At 36.8% G+C, this 13605-nt stretch overlaps 1 protein-coding gene across 2 annotated transcripts in view; it reads left to right on the top strand.

Moving 5' to 3' along the window:
- The window catches only part of LOC132560739 (prosaposin-like), a 35674-nt gene extending 24703 nt beyond the window's left edge, over positions 1–10971 (top strand). The window contains exons 17-26 of one of the 2 annotated variants that reach the window (XR_009554667.1): positions 91–150; positions 506–643; positions 807–1005; positions 5198–5292; positions 5454–5715; positions 6232–6377; positions 6739–6819; positions 8158–8310; positions 8578–8853; positions 8890–10971. Coding sequence is in view for 1 of the 2 variants with exons in the window: in XM_060225414.1 (XP_060081397.1) it covers positions 91–150; positions 506–643; positions 807–1005; positions 5198–5292; positions 5454–5715; positions 6232–6377; positions 6739–6819; positions 8158–8310; positions 8578–8625 (1182 nt within the window). In the remaining variant the exon portion in view is untranslated. Of the gene's footprint in view, positions 1–90; positions 151–505; positions 644–806; positions 1006–5197; positions 5293–5453; positions 5716–6231; positions 6378–6738; positions 6820–8157; positions 8311–8577 lie in introns of both variants that reach the window. The other variant, XM_060225414.1, reaches the window with a different exon arrangement.
- The last annotated feature ends 2634 nt before the right edge of the window (positions 10972–13605 follow it).

The following is a 13605-nucleotide window of genomic DNA, read 5'->3' as shown; positions in this document are numbered from 1 at the left end:
AAAATGCACTGATCTAAGGTTCCACCTTCACACCATATACTATTTGTCTTCATTATTTGTTTTATTGAAATCTTTTGGGTTTTTTTGAAGTGCAAGATGGATGTTGATATGTATGGCACAGCTGTCTTCCAAATTTTGAAACAGATACTGGTGAGTTTTGAAACAGATACTGGTAAGTTTTGAAACGGATATCGGTGAGTTTTGAAACAGATGCTGGTGAGTTTTGAAACAGATACTGGTGGGTTTTGAAACAGATACTGGCGAGTTTTGCACTTTATGATATCTGTTAGCTATCATGAACTTCCATACAGCGATAATGACTCCAAGTAAAAGCTAAAGCTATTGAAATATAGAAAAACCTTACAGAGCTGCTCTGTTATACCTCTTATTAGTTGTGGTAATCACTGAGCTCTAGATCTAGTGGGATACGTGGGATATACATGTTTATAGGTGGTCTAATGAAATTTGTTGATACGTTGATACATGAGGTAATTTCTGTTTGTAGAATGCTGGGTACCTCTGTGGTAAAATGAACCTTTGTGCAGCCCCTGTACCTATGGTGACTAGCAATGGGGCCCTCTGTGATGTCTGTAACACCATAGCTACAGAGGTAGACAGTCTGCTGAAGAATCAAGAATTCCAGGTTTGTGTTCAACATAATACATCATATATCTTTCTTCATATCTATGAAATGTATCCTAAAACTCTTCTATTATGTTATACCAATACAAAACATGCATCTTTAAAGCATATTGATAATCGTTGGATTTTTTAACTGAACAGTTGTACATTTCTTCCCAATGCAGGCAGAAATTATGTCACAGCTGGACAGTATTATTTGTACCAGGCTGAGTGGAAACCTGATTGCAGAGTGCAAGAATTTTGTAGATGAGTACACCCCATTTGTACTCGACCTGCTAGCTGGGGAGCTGAATCCTGCCACTTTTTGTAAGGACCTTGGTGTTTGTTCGGCTAAACAGGCAGTCAAAACTACACCATCTAAAGGTAAGGGTCATACAGGGTTCGCAGCTGCTGCCTTGTTATATAAACTGAATAACAACCTTGTCTCCTTACCACAAGTAGGCTGATCAGACAAGTTCAACCTGTTTAACTGTGTTTGACTCTCCAACTATCATTGTGTAATTGTCTATACATTTGGACTTTAAATTATTTTTAGCCCACCATCATCAGATGATGGGCTATTCAAATTGCCCTGCGTCCGTCGTCCGTCCGTCGTTAGTCCATCCGTAAACAATTCTTGTTACCACTATTTATGGAAAAGCACTAGATGGATCTTTCTCAAATTTCATATGCAGGTTCCCCTTGGTCCCTAGTTGTGCATTGTACATTTTTTGGACTGATTTGAATTCAAGATGGCTGACAGGCAGCCATCTTGGATTTTGGAAGTTAAAGTTTGTTACCGCTATTTCTTGGAAAGTTCTGGATGGATCTTTCTCAAATTTTATATGCAGGTTTCCCTTGGTCCCTAGTTGTGCATTGTACATTTTTGGGACAGATTCGAATTCAAGATGGCCGAAAGGCAGCCATCTTGGAGATTGAAAGTAAAAGTTTGTTACCGCTATTTCTGGGAAAGTACTGGATGGATCTTTCTCAAATTTCATATGCAATTTCCCCTTGGTCACGAGTTGTGCATTGTATCTGTTTTGGACTGATCTGAATTCAAGATGGCCGCTTGTCGGCCTTCTTTTATTTTAAAAAGAAAAATTTGGTACCGCTATTTCTGAGAAAGTACTTGATGGATCTTTGTCAGATTTCATAGGGCGATTCCCCTTGGTCCCTAGTTGTGCAGTGTACCTTTTTTGGACTGATTCGAAATCAGATGGCTGACAGGCAGCCATCTTGTATTTTGAGAGTAAAATCTTGTTACCGCTATTTCTGAGGAAGTACTGGATGGATCCTTCTGATATTTCATAGGTATTGGTTTCCCTTGGTCCCTAGTTGTGCATTGTACCTTTTTTGGACTGATTTGAAATCAAGGTGGCCCACAGGCAGTCTTCTTGGATGTCGACAGTAATACAGCACAAGCATATTTTCTTCAATATTCTATCATATTGATTCAAGACCATGTCCATTATCCACCTGTAACTGGCTGATATCTAATAATACTTTGGGATCTTTTTCAAATGATATTTGCTAATAGGTGCTTAATAAAAATATCTTGTGCCATCATTGAGTACATTCAATGAAGACCAGTTCATGTACATTTACAACACCTGTAACAAGAAAAAAATAAACAAATCTTCAAGAACTGAAAACAGATCCTCAAATGGATGGCGCCAAGATCCCTCTGGGATCTCTTGTTGAACTTGTTATTACTTGTGTCAGATTTTAAATTCTGTCAGATGTTAAACATAATGGAACATAAATGAAGTTGTTTTATTCATCAGATTTTTTACAAAAAAATTTATCATATGAATATTTATTAACTTTATTTATCAAGAATATCTTTCATTTTTATATTAGCCTACCTTGTCACACAAGACTGGCTGATGAAATCACATTTTGTTAGTGGTCTGCTGTCCATAACAATTCTTGTTATATCTGCTTCTCTTTCATAATTTAGTGGTGTGTTCCACTTGGTCCTTAGCTCATCCTTAGTGATAATCAGCATGGTCTGATTTTCAGGATGGCTGCCACAGCATCCATCTCGACCTTTGACCCTGTCCTGCTCTAAAGAAACATCTGGGGCAGAAGGTCATTTGTATCACATTACAAGGCCCCTGTGATCTATATTTTGACCTTGGAGCTTGTTCACAGAAAAGACATGTTTTAAGCATATCTTTTATCCTCTTTAATATTGGATCACTGAACTTCTTCCATAGGAACATCTGAGGCAGAAGGCATACTGTGCAACTATCCAAGGTCACTGTGACCTCCTGTAATTTGACCTTTGACATTGTTCAAAGGCAAACTTTTTTTCTTAGCATATCTCTTAACCTTTTTCATATAGGATTACCAGATTTGATGTAGAGGTACATCTTTGGCAAGAGAAGCATTAAGGAACACATGAAAGTCACCGTGACTATGCACATTACATTTTACAACTGGGGTGTCAGGTGACCCTTACAAAAATGAAGCTCTTCACTCCATAATCCACACTTTTACCAGTGTCCAGTGTCTCACTTCTTCTAATGTCCTAAAGATAGATAGGACAAGACACACATTATAACACAGCTGTCCTAATGATAGATAGGCCAAGGCAAACATTATAACACAGCTGTCCTAATAATAGATAGACCAAGACAAACATTATAACACAGCTGTCCTAATGATAGATAGGACAAGACACATTATAACACAGCTGTCCTAATGATAGATAGGCCAAGGCAAACATTATAACACAGCTGTCCTAATAATAGATAGACCAAGACAAACATTATAACACAGCTGTCCTGATGATAGATAGGCCAAGACACATTATAACACAGCTGTCCTAATGATAGATAGGCCAAGATACATTATAACACAGCTGTCCTGATGATAGATAGACCAAGACAAACATTATAACATAGCTGTCCTAATGATAGATAGGCCAAGACAAACATTATAACACAGCTGTCCTGATGATAGATAGGCCAAGATACATTATAACACAGCTGTCCTGATGATAGATAGACCAAGACAAACATTATAACACAGCTGTCCTGATGATAGATAGGCCAAGATACATTATAACACAGCTGTCCTAATGATAGATAGACCAAGGCACACATTATAACACAGCTGTCCTAATGATAGATAGACCAAGACACACATTATAACATAGCTGTCCTAATGATAGATAGGCCAAGACAAACATTATAACACAGCTGTCCTAATGATAGATAGACCAAGACAAACATTATAACACAGCTGTCCTAATGATAGATAGACCAAGACAAACATTATAACACAGCTGTCCTGACGATAGATAGGCCAAGGCAAACATTATAACACAGCTGTCCTAATGATAGATAGACCAAGACAAACATTATAACACAGCTGTCCTAATGATAGATAGGACAAGACACATTATAACACAGCTGTCCTAATGATAGATAGGCAAATACAAACATTTTAACACAGCTGTCCTAATGATAGATAGACCAAGATACATTATAACACAGCTGTCCTAATGATAGATAGGCCAAGACAAACATTATAACACAGCTGTCCTAATGATAGATAGGACAAGACACATTATAACACAGCTGTCCTAATGATAGATAGGCCAAGACAAACATTATAACAAAGCTGTCCTAATGATAGATAGACCAAGACAAACATTATAACACAGCTGTCCTAATGATAGATAGGACAAGACACATTATAACAAAGCAGTCCTAATGATAGATAGACCAAGACAAACATTATAACAAAGCTGTCCTAATGATAGATAGACCAAGACAAACATTATAACACAGCTGTCCTAATGATAGATAGGACAAGACACATTATAACAAAGCTGTCCTTATGATAGATAGACCAAGACAAACATTATAGCAAAGCTGTCCTAATGATAGATAGGACAAGACACATTATAACAAAGCTGTCCTAATGATAGATAGACCAAGACAAACATTATAACAAAGCTGTCCTAATGATAGACCAAGACAAACATTATAACACAGCTGTCCTAATGATAGATAGGACAAGACACATTATAACACAGCTGTCCTAATGATAGATAGGCCAAGACAAACATTATAACAAAGCTGTCCTAATGATAGATAGACCAAGACAAACATTATAACACAGCTGTCCTAATGATAGATAGGACAAGACACATTATAACAAAGCTGTCCTTATGATAGATAGACCAAGACAAACATTATAACACAGCTGTCCTAATGATAGATAGACCAAGACAAACATTATAACACAGCTGTCCTAATGATAGATAGGACAAGACGCACATTATAACACAGCTGTCCTGGTGATAGATAGGCCAAAACACAAGGTATTACATCATTAAAAATGAAAGTCAAAAGTTTGTAATGCATTTGAGAATTTTTGGGAGAGAATTAACCTCGTTTTTTGTGATGTATACATCAGCCAAAGGAAAGCAAAGTGCAGTGTAGTAAAGTCGGGACTCATGACCCCTCGTCAAAGTTATTGCTCTTTTTTTAAATTTACTGTCATTACGTAGCTTTGCCTACATTAAAACTAGGATAATAAAAATTCTTTGTCTTTTCAGCTGTCATTAAGACTATCAAGGCCGATAGTACTTGTGTCTTTTGTGAATTTTCGATGAGGGAAGCAGCAAAGTTTCTGAATGAAAAGAGCACTAAGGTAGGAAAATATTCTTGGTTTTGAAAAACTCATTGGCTTGTTAGATTGTACTATTTATATATATCTGATGAATCCCAAACAGTTGTTATAATGTATCACAAAGAGCTGATTTTCACCATGTTTTCGAATCTCCTGGAAACTATCTTATACTTGTTTGATAGGAGGAGGTCAGAAGTGTACTGGACAAAATGTGTAACGAGATCTCAGGCATTAAGGATGAGTGTGAGACTGCCTTGAATCTCTTCTTTGATGAAATATATGCTGCGCTGGTGGCAAAAGTGGCTCCTGAGGAGATCTGCAGTTATATTGGTCTCTGCTCTTCCAAGAAAAGCCTGAAAAAGGTTCCACCGAAGGCTTCTCCAAGGCTGCACGTTGTACCACTGTTTAAAGAAGCCTTACCAACGAAAATCTTCAATGTGGAAAGTAAGTATCATATATGCTACTATGTAACAACATCTATCAATTTTCCTTCTAAAATTGGATTGGAGCATTCTTGTTCCACTGTGTATAGATAAAGGATCACTACACTGGTCTGGGAACCATGTCAGCAGCAGGTTGTTTGTGTGGGGGATTGTAGCTCTCTGTGAATTATCTCCCTTCTTTTGTCACTGCTTTAGTAGTTGAATCCTTAAACTTATAAAAAGATACAGAAAATGTATAAAATGAAATCCTAAATATGATTGTTTGTATTGTAAGTACCAAGTTAAATTGAGGACAAGGGTACGGAACATTCGGATCAGATCAGTGTCAAGGACAGATTTATTTATTCCATGGAGTGTTCAATAAAATGCCACTGGAGATATATAGTGTTACTCACATGGCATGCAAAGTTTTTAGTGTTTGACCTCCACATTCCTATCTAATTGGAATATCTGATTGGAATATCATGTTAAATTAAAACAATGATATATGAACAGATGCACAATAATTTGTTTACAGATTCCAAGTCCAGCAACAAGTGTGTTTTGTGTGAGATGGTCATGACCTATGTGAAGCAGGCCCTGAAGGAGAAAGCAACTGCTGAAGATATTAAAGCAGCTCTGGATATGGCTTGTGGGAAAATACCCAAGGAATATCAGCAAATGGTAGGTTTTACCTGTCATGTTTATTGTCACGACATCTGTTGTTATTCTTGTACTAAGATAAAAACAGGACAGTTAATCCTTTATAATTATCATATTGATTTTCACAGCCATGCAATCGCCTCTTTATCAACATATAACATGGAAGTTGTACTGACTTTCTCACACATTTTATCTGTTTTATGAACAAAATATTTTAAATTTTGTTGATTTTTTTAACCTATTAATGTTTGATATATTAAACTCTACTAAAGTTTATATAACATTGAGTTTTAGAAGCGTAAGAGATCTCTGTGATGTTTTATTAATTAGTCTGTTGATAAATGGCATGTATTCTAACATTTCCATCGTCTGATGTTTTCAGTGCGAGGACTATGTAAACGAGTATTCCGATAAATTGGTACATTGGCTGCAGACTATGGATGACCCCTACATGATTTGTACCGTAAGTAAATTCTTTTATTATCTTCTTCGTCAAAAAGATGGCGTGTAGCTGCTTGAAATCCTTCATGCTCATCAGATGTACATATCAGTGATAGTTCATGTTCCTTCTGTCTTTCCGACAAAGTCTTGTTTGCACTCAGAGGCTTCAGGAAGTTCTTACCATGCAAGACTCCTTTGGTTTCTGGTTCAGTGTATTGTATTTGTGGTAATAATTAGACACCAAGGAGGTACTTTCTCAATGTTTACTTGTGTTTTCTCAGTGATTGACAGCTGGTTCAGTGTATTTGTGGTAATAATTAGACACCAAGGAGGTACTTTCTCAATGTTTACTTGTGTTTTCTCAGTGATTGACAGCTGGTTCAGTGTATTTGTGGTAATAATTAGACACCAAGGAGGTACTTTCTCAATGTTTACTTGTGTTTTCTCAGTGATTGACAGATGGTTCAGTGTGTTTTTGGTAATAATTAGACACCAAGGAGGTACTTTCTCAATGTTTACTTGTGTTTTCTCAGTGATTGACAGATGGTTCAGTGTATTTGTGGTAATAATTAGACACCAAGGAGGTACTTTCTCAATGTTTACTTGTGTTTTCTCAGTGATTGACAGATGGTTCAGTGTATTTGTGGTAATAATTAGACACCAAGGAGGTACTTTCTCAATGTTTACTTGTGTTTTCTCAGTGATTGACAGATGGTTCAGTGTATTTGTGGTAATAATTAGACACCAAGGAGGTACTTTCTCAATGTTTACTTGTGTTTTCTCAGTGATTGACAGATGGTTCAGTGTGTTTGTGGTAATAATTAGACACCAAGGAGGTACTTTCTCAATGTTTACTTGTGTTTTCTCAGTGATTGACAGATGGTTCAGTGTATTTGTGGTAATAATTAGACACCAAGGAGGTACTTTCTCAATGTTTACTTGTGTTTTCTCAGTGATTGACAGATATATATTTTGACATTTGGTTTCATGCTTACATAACACACAGATGGCAGCCTTAGTTATGTAGAGTTGAAGAACTTGCAACATCCATCTCCAGTATAACGTATGGTGTTTCAGTGGTTCTCAGAAGATGTAGATATTGCATTTTGAAGATGGATGAACCTTTTTTATGTAGGTTCCAATTAATTTCTATTTTCACAATCTATTCTAACTAATATGTCGGATGAAGACCTCATTCTGAAAGAACAGCTGCAAACACTTCCATAAGATTTGTTCCTTCAGTGCATCAGATAATTAAGAGTAATAGACAGCAAGTTGACAGAAATTTATACAATGATGGATGACAGGTTTGTTTGATTATTGACCTCTGTTGACCTCATGAAATGAATATGTTTTGTAGAAACTTCACTTTTGTGCTACACCCAAGGCAGTGAAGACGACAGGTCCAAAAGACAATAACCTGTACTTCATGAAGCATAGGATTGTTACGAAAAAGTGTGATCAGGGACCGAAATACTGGTGTTCTTCAAGAGCTGCAGCCAATATCTGTGGGGTAAGTCCTATATTAATTTGTCTGAGAAAAACTAAGAGAGTTTCAGACGAGGGTAAAGAGAGGTTGATGAAGATTAATAGAACCTTGTCTGTGGACAAGGGTTACTACCTCTGAGTGTAAGAGTTTGGCTTGGCTTGCACAAAGGTCCAGATATTTCTGTCCATGAAACTGATGCATGTTTCATTTTTCTCTCAAACTTATAAATGAAATCATTGCGTACTTGATACTTGGAAAAGAATCCTAACTTTGTTAATCTTTTGTTTTCAGAAAGAGAATTATTGTTTAAAGAGAAACCTGATCAACGTCCTGGTGTGATGTCCTGATGTGGCATTCAGGAGTGGCTTTACAAAGTCTTTACCACAGTCATGTCAACTGACACTAAAGATGGAAACAACAAGCACAGACTTTGTCACCTTAATCCTGTCAACAAAATTAGCTTCATATGAAATTAAAAAAAAAAAAAAATCTTATTTAGAGAAAAGTGTCACTAAATTGTTTTGAGATTTTCATTTGCCGAAAAGTTAAAATTGTGAAAGAGGACAGGTTAAATGATAAAGTTAACATTGTGAAAGAGGACAGGTTAAATGATAAAGTTAACATCAAGTCTTAAAGTTTAATTATTTAAAGATTTTTTTTCAGATAATAACTCATCATTATATCTTCATGTTTATTTTGTGTTTCTCAATATTTGATATTTTGTTTTACGTACGTGTCAGACCAAAGTGATCTGTCATATCAAATGATCACCACATTCAGGCAAGCCAATTTTCATACCAGGAACATAACATCTGTTGTTTGTGTAAAAAAATTTAAGAATACTGAAAATCTCATAGAATGATTAGTATATTTAATGGGCCATTGTTGATTACCCAGATAACAAACACTATGTCCACCTGAACAAAGAAGAGAAATATTGGAGGTAAAGGTAACAGTTCACTTTGGTCTGTATACTTGTTAATATATTAACACATTATAGGTAATTCTATATATGGTATAAAGTTTAATCAGAGGGTGTTATTACTAGTGTTGGCATGTGTTGGTGTAAAAATATCCAACACATAACTTAGCAAATGCTCACTTGAGTGTTTGACGCAGATCTGAAATGGCCATTTAAATCTCAATAGCTGAAATTGCAATTTTACATTATTTACATTTAGCTTAAACAAGATCTGAAGTGTCTACCCAACTTCATTTACAGTAGACATTTGGCTTAAACAAGATCTGAAGTGTCTACCCAACTTCATTTACAGTAGACATTTGGCTTAAACAAGATATGAAGTTTCTATTCGACATCATCCACGTCTATATTGGACTTAAACACTTCTTTATCTAGATCTGTATGTGGTATTTTGTTAGTATATTGAGGTGTATAGTTTAGATCATCAGTAGTACACCACCATCTCTTAAGTAGTGGTTGTTTGTCGCAGCCTCCTCAAATCTGTATCCAATGACAACTTTTGTAGTGATAGAACATATTAATCTAAACTTAAATGTGCATTTTTGACTTTTTTTTATGTTTGGATTCAATAATATGTGTCATTATATTTAGTATGGTAGAATTTTAATTTGTGCAGAACGTAATTTAAAAGCTTAAAATCTTTTCGTACATCAGGAATAATACAGTTTTTTTAATTAAGAAAATTTGATCCCTTAAACATTAGAGTCGTATTCCAATTAAGACTCAATATTTAAAATCTAGCAATATTTAAAACAATTATGTAGTTGTCTCCAAATTTTAGACTTTAAAGTTCTGAATAAAATATGTGAAAGCAGGAATCACTTGATCTTACTTGTAAGGGATACTGTACTCTGTTCGTCTGAGAACGCGAGATATTGTGTAAGATGTGTGTGCTGGAACCCTTGTGGGTGTGAATGTGTGGTAGTGTCTTATATAGAATCCAGCCATGTACATTTTTGTAATGTATTTTCATGTGTTGAGATTGTTATAAAACCATAGAAATAATGCTTTTGAAAATTTTGGTGACCTGAACATTCTGAAAAAAATGGGAATGTATTCAGTGGACTAATTGGTATTCTGGAGGTGGGTGTGTCAGATACACCAATTTAAAACATTGCCAGTAATAAATGCTGTATCAAGAAAGTACATTAATGACTATATATTAAAGTTTCAAGAGGGGATTGGAACAATATCAAACCACAGAAAGTATGCTGTAACTATCACCACCTGACACATCATACAAAAAATGTCCTACTTAATTAGGAATGCTAAGTGACACCCTTTATATGTGCTGTAATGATCATTGGCTGCAACGGCTGACACTAGTACAAGGTCATCCTTACAGGGACTGTATGATTATGTATATCAGAGATGTGATTTCGTCGAGATATGAAGGATATTGTGTCCTGATCTCGCAAATCCAAACTAGCTTTTCAAAAGACATTGTTAAACAAGATATTAAAACCATAATTTTTTATGGTTAAATGTATGAAGTAAACAAACGTATATATATGTATAGGATGTACCTGATACAGGAGTAGCATATATTGGTGTCGCTGTGATACAAATCAGACTTTTCTTAAAACAAGAAATCCTTGCTTCTATGAAACACATAGTCACTTGTGGTACTCAACATTCCTTTATCAAAGAAAATTCACTTCTGTGTGTCCATGTCTTTTTTTAAATAAATTTTTTGTATATCATTTGATAGTTTGTTTTATTTATTGTTGTGGTGTTGATGTTGGTACAGTGTAAATTAAACACAGAGGCTTTTAGGTATGTTATTTGTGAAGATTTCAAGGTCCAACAAGTCATGTGATGACCATTATGTCACAAGATGGAATACAAATGAATTGTTCTCAAGACTTCTCGGTATGATGTGAAAACTTTGATAACATGCATCATGGCATGATAATCCATGTTGTGTTCCTTTCATGTTTCTGTGAAACCATGCCCCTAACATGATTGAAAGCTTCAAAGAAATTAAGAGACGAGAAAAAAGGCCAATAGCATTTTTACCCCACAGCCCGAAAGGGTGTGGGGTATTGCGATCATGCACGGCGTCTGTCCGTCCGTCAACAATTGCATATCGCTTATTATCTCAAAAAAACTACATCACCGGTCATCACCATTTTCACTGGGGATGTTGGGCCTATGGACCTACACAATCCATTCTTGAGATAACTTTCCACTCACCCCAACCACACATTTCCAACTATATAAAGCTGTGGGGTATTGCCCGCGTTTGCGGAGCTATTTTTTTTAAATTGTTGAATCAAAATACTTTTTTATTGTTCATCCTCTATTGACACTGGTATTTACACTCCAAACCACGAGGATGTGCGACTGTGTAAAAATGGAGACAGACATGCATATCACGGAAACAGTGTTCAACTCTTTTTAACATGTCAATTTCCAGTATATCAAAAACATTTAATGTCATAGTAAACACATTAGAAAGTATTAGAAATAATTGTTCCTTTGTGCCTTCGATGTGAACATCTTACAAGAGAAAATATTCTGAAGCACAGCACTGTGTTCTCAAGCATTTCTTGGCCAGCAGGCAACTGTCATACTAGACGGTACATATATTCTTAATCCTTAGAGTTCTGATCACAAGCTCCAGAGAATCTCCTACTGTGACCAGAAGAAGCAGAATTACTTCAAGACACAAGATTGCAAGTACAAAAGAAAAAAAATATTTGGAGAGTCAAGAGCATTTGTCTATTGTATATATATTACAATGCATATTCATAAAATAATTTTAAGAGGATATTTAGATTTTGTCCTGTAGTTCTTTATAGCATTACTTTGAGATAACCATGATCATTGTTCCACTTCACCAATAAATAAGTGATCAAGCAGAGAGTGTTTTTATTTATGACCCCGATTATCAGTCTCAGTGTGCCAGACATGAAGACTTTATTCTATCAGTCTCAGTGTGCCAGACATGAAGACTTTATTCTATCAGTCTCAGTGTGCCAGACATGAAGACTTTATTCTATCAGTCTCTCTATATTAGACAAAATTTGTGTCCTCCACGATCTCTCTGAATGAGGCAACAAGAATGCAACCCTATTGTCTCCCACTATCAGACAGCATGAGAGTCTCCCAGTACTGCCATATAAGAACAAGAAGAATGACATCTCCCTGTGTCTCAGTATTTGATATCTAGAGTGCCCTACCGAGTTTCCCTGTATCTAGAAATACAGGTAACCTCACTCATTCTCTCGGTATTAGACATCTAGAGTGACTTCCTTTGTTTCCGACCATGGTTGGACTCTGAAGATGCCAAAAGTGCCCACTCCCGGCATGTGTATACGAGACTGAGGACCTTGATGTGGCTAATGTGGTTCATAACAGCCCACACCACCATGCACTCTCAAGGACTAGCCACAATCGCAAAAGTCAAAAAAATAAAACAACTTGTCATCTGGCCTGCTGGTACAAGTGAGGAATGGTCGTACTTTGAATCATGCTGCAGATTATGTGGATGCTACAAATGTGACCGGTGGTGATAAAGTTGTGCTTGAATGCTGCGATGAACAACTATGTAAGGATCTCTCATGTTGTACTGTAGGAAACTCGACCAACAAGCCAGAAACAGGTTCTTGCCACTATAAAGAAACTAGCCGTTCATGGAGAAAACATGGTGGCCAGAGTTACTCTTCATAATACGCGCTGGACCAGAATGAACATGTGTGTATATTTGAAGCATGCCTCCGAGGACAAGCTGGTGTCTGTAAGTTCTTTATCAAGTGCCCTGCTTGCAATGGTGATGTCCACTACACAGAAGCCATACTATGAGACGTGCTCACTCGTGGCATCATATGAGCCTGGAGGATGCATTGCACATTGTTGAAGCCAAAGAGGCTGGCAAAAGGTCTGCTTCTTGTCTGCTGGACTTCCATTCATCAGACGCGAGGCATGTGTTGCACTTGGCATGATGCCAGCTAGCTTTCCCATCATAGGCGGAGTGACTAAGGTATCACATTCCACCCAAGCAGCAGCAAGACATGGTGACACTGATGAAGACAGCTTGACTGCACCTTGTAACCACCCGCAACACAAACAGCCACCTCCACTTCTAACAAAACTGCCGTTTCTGGCAACTGAGGAAAATCGCATGTGTCTGAGACAATATATCTTGGATTACTAGGAGTCCCATGCTTTAACAAGTGTGACCAACAGCCACTACCCCTCATGGAAGGTCTACCTTTACACATAATGGTCCCTCCTGATGCTAAACCTGGTTCTTACCACACGCCAGTGTCAGTCCCCCTCCACTGTCAGGAAGACGTAAAAGCTGGTGTAGCATGGTATTGTGAAACATGGGG

This window comes from Ylistrum balloti, unplaced genomic scaffold (assembly GCF_031769215.1).
Source record: "Ylistrum balloti isolate Yb309-2 unplaced genomic scaffold, AGI_CSIRO_Ybal_v1 Utg371108, whole genome shotgun sequence".
Taxonomy (NCBI): domain Eukaryota; kingdom Metazoa; phylum Mollusca; class Bivalvia; order Pectinida; family Pectinidae; genus Ylistrum; species Ylistrum balloti.
Note: the sequence above shows the minus strand (reverse complement) of the source record. Positions and strands in the feature narration are given on the sequence as shown.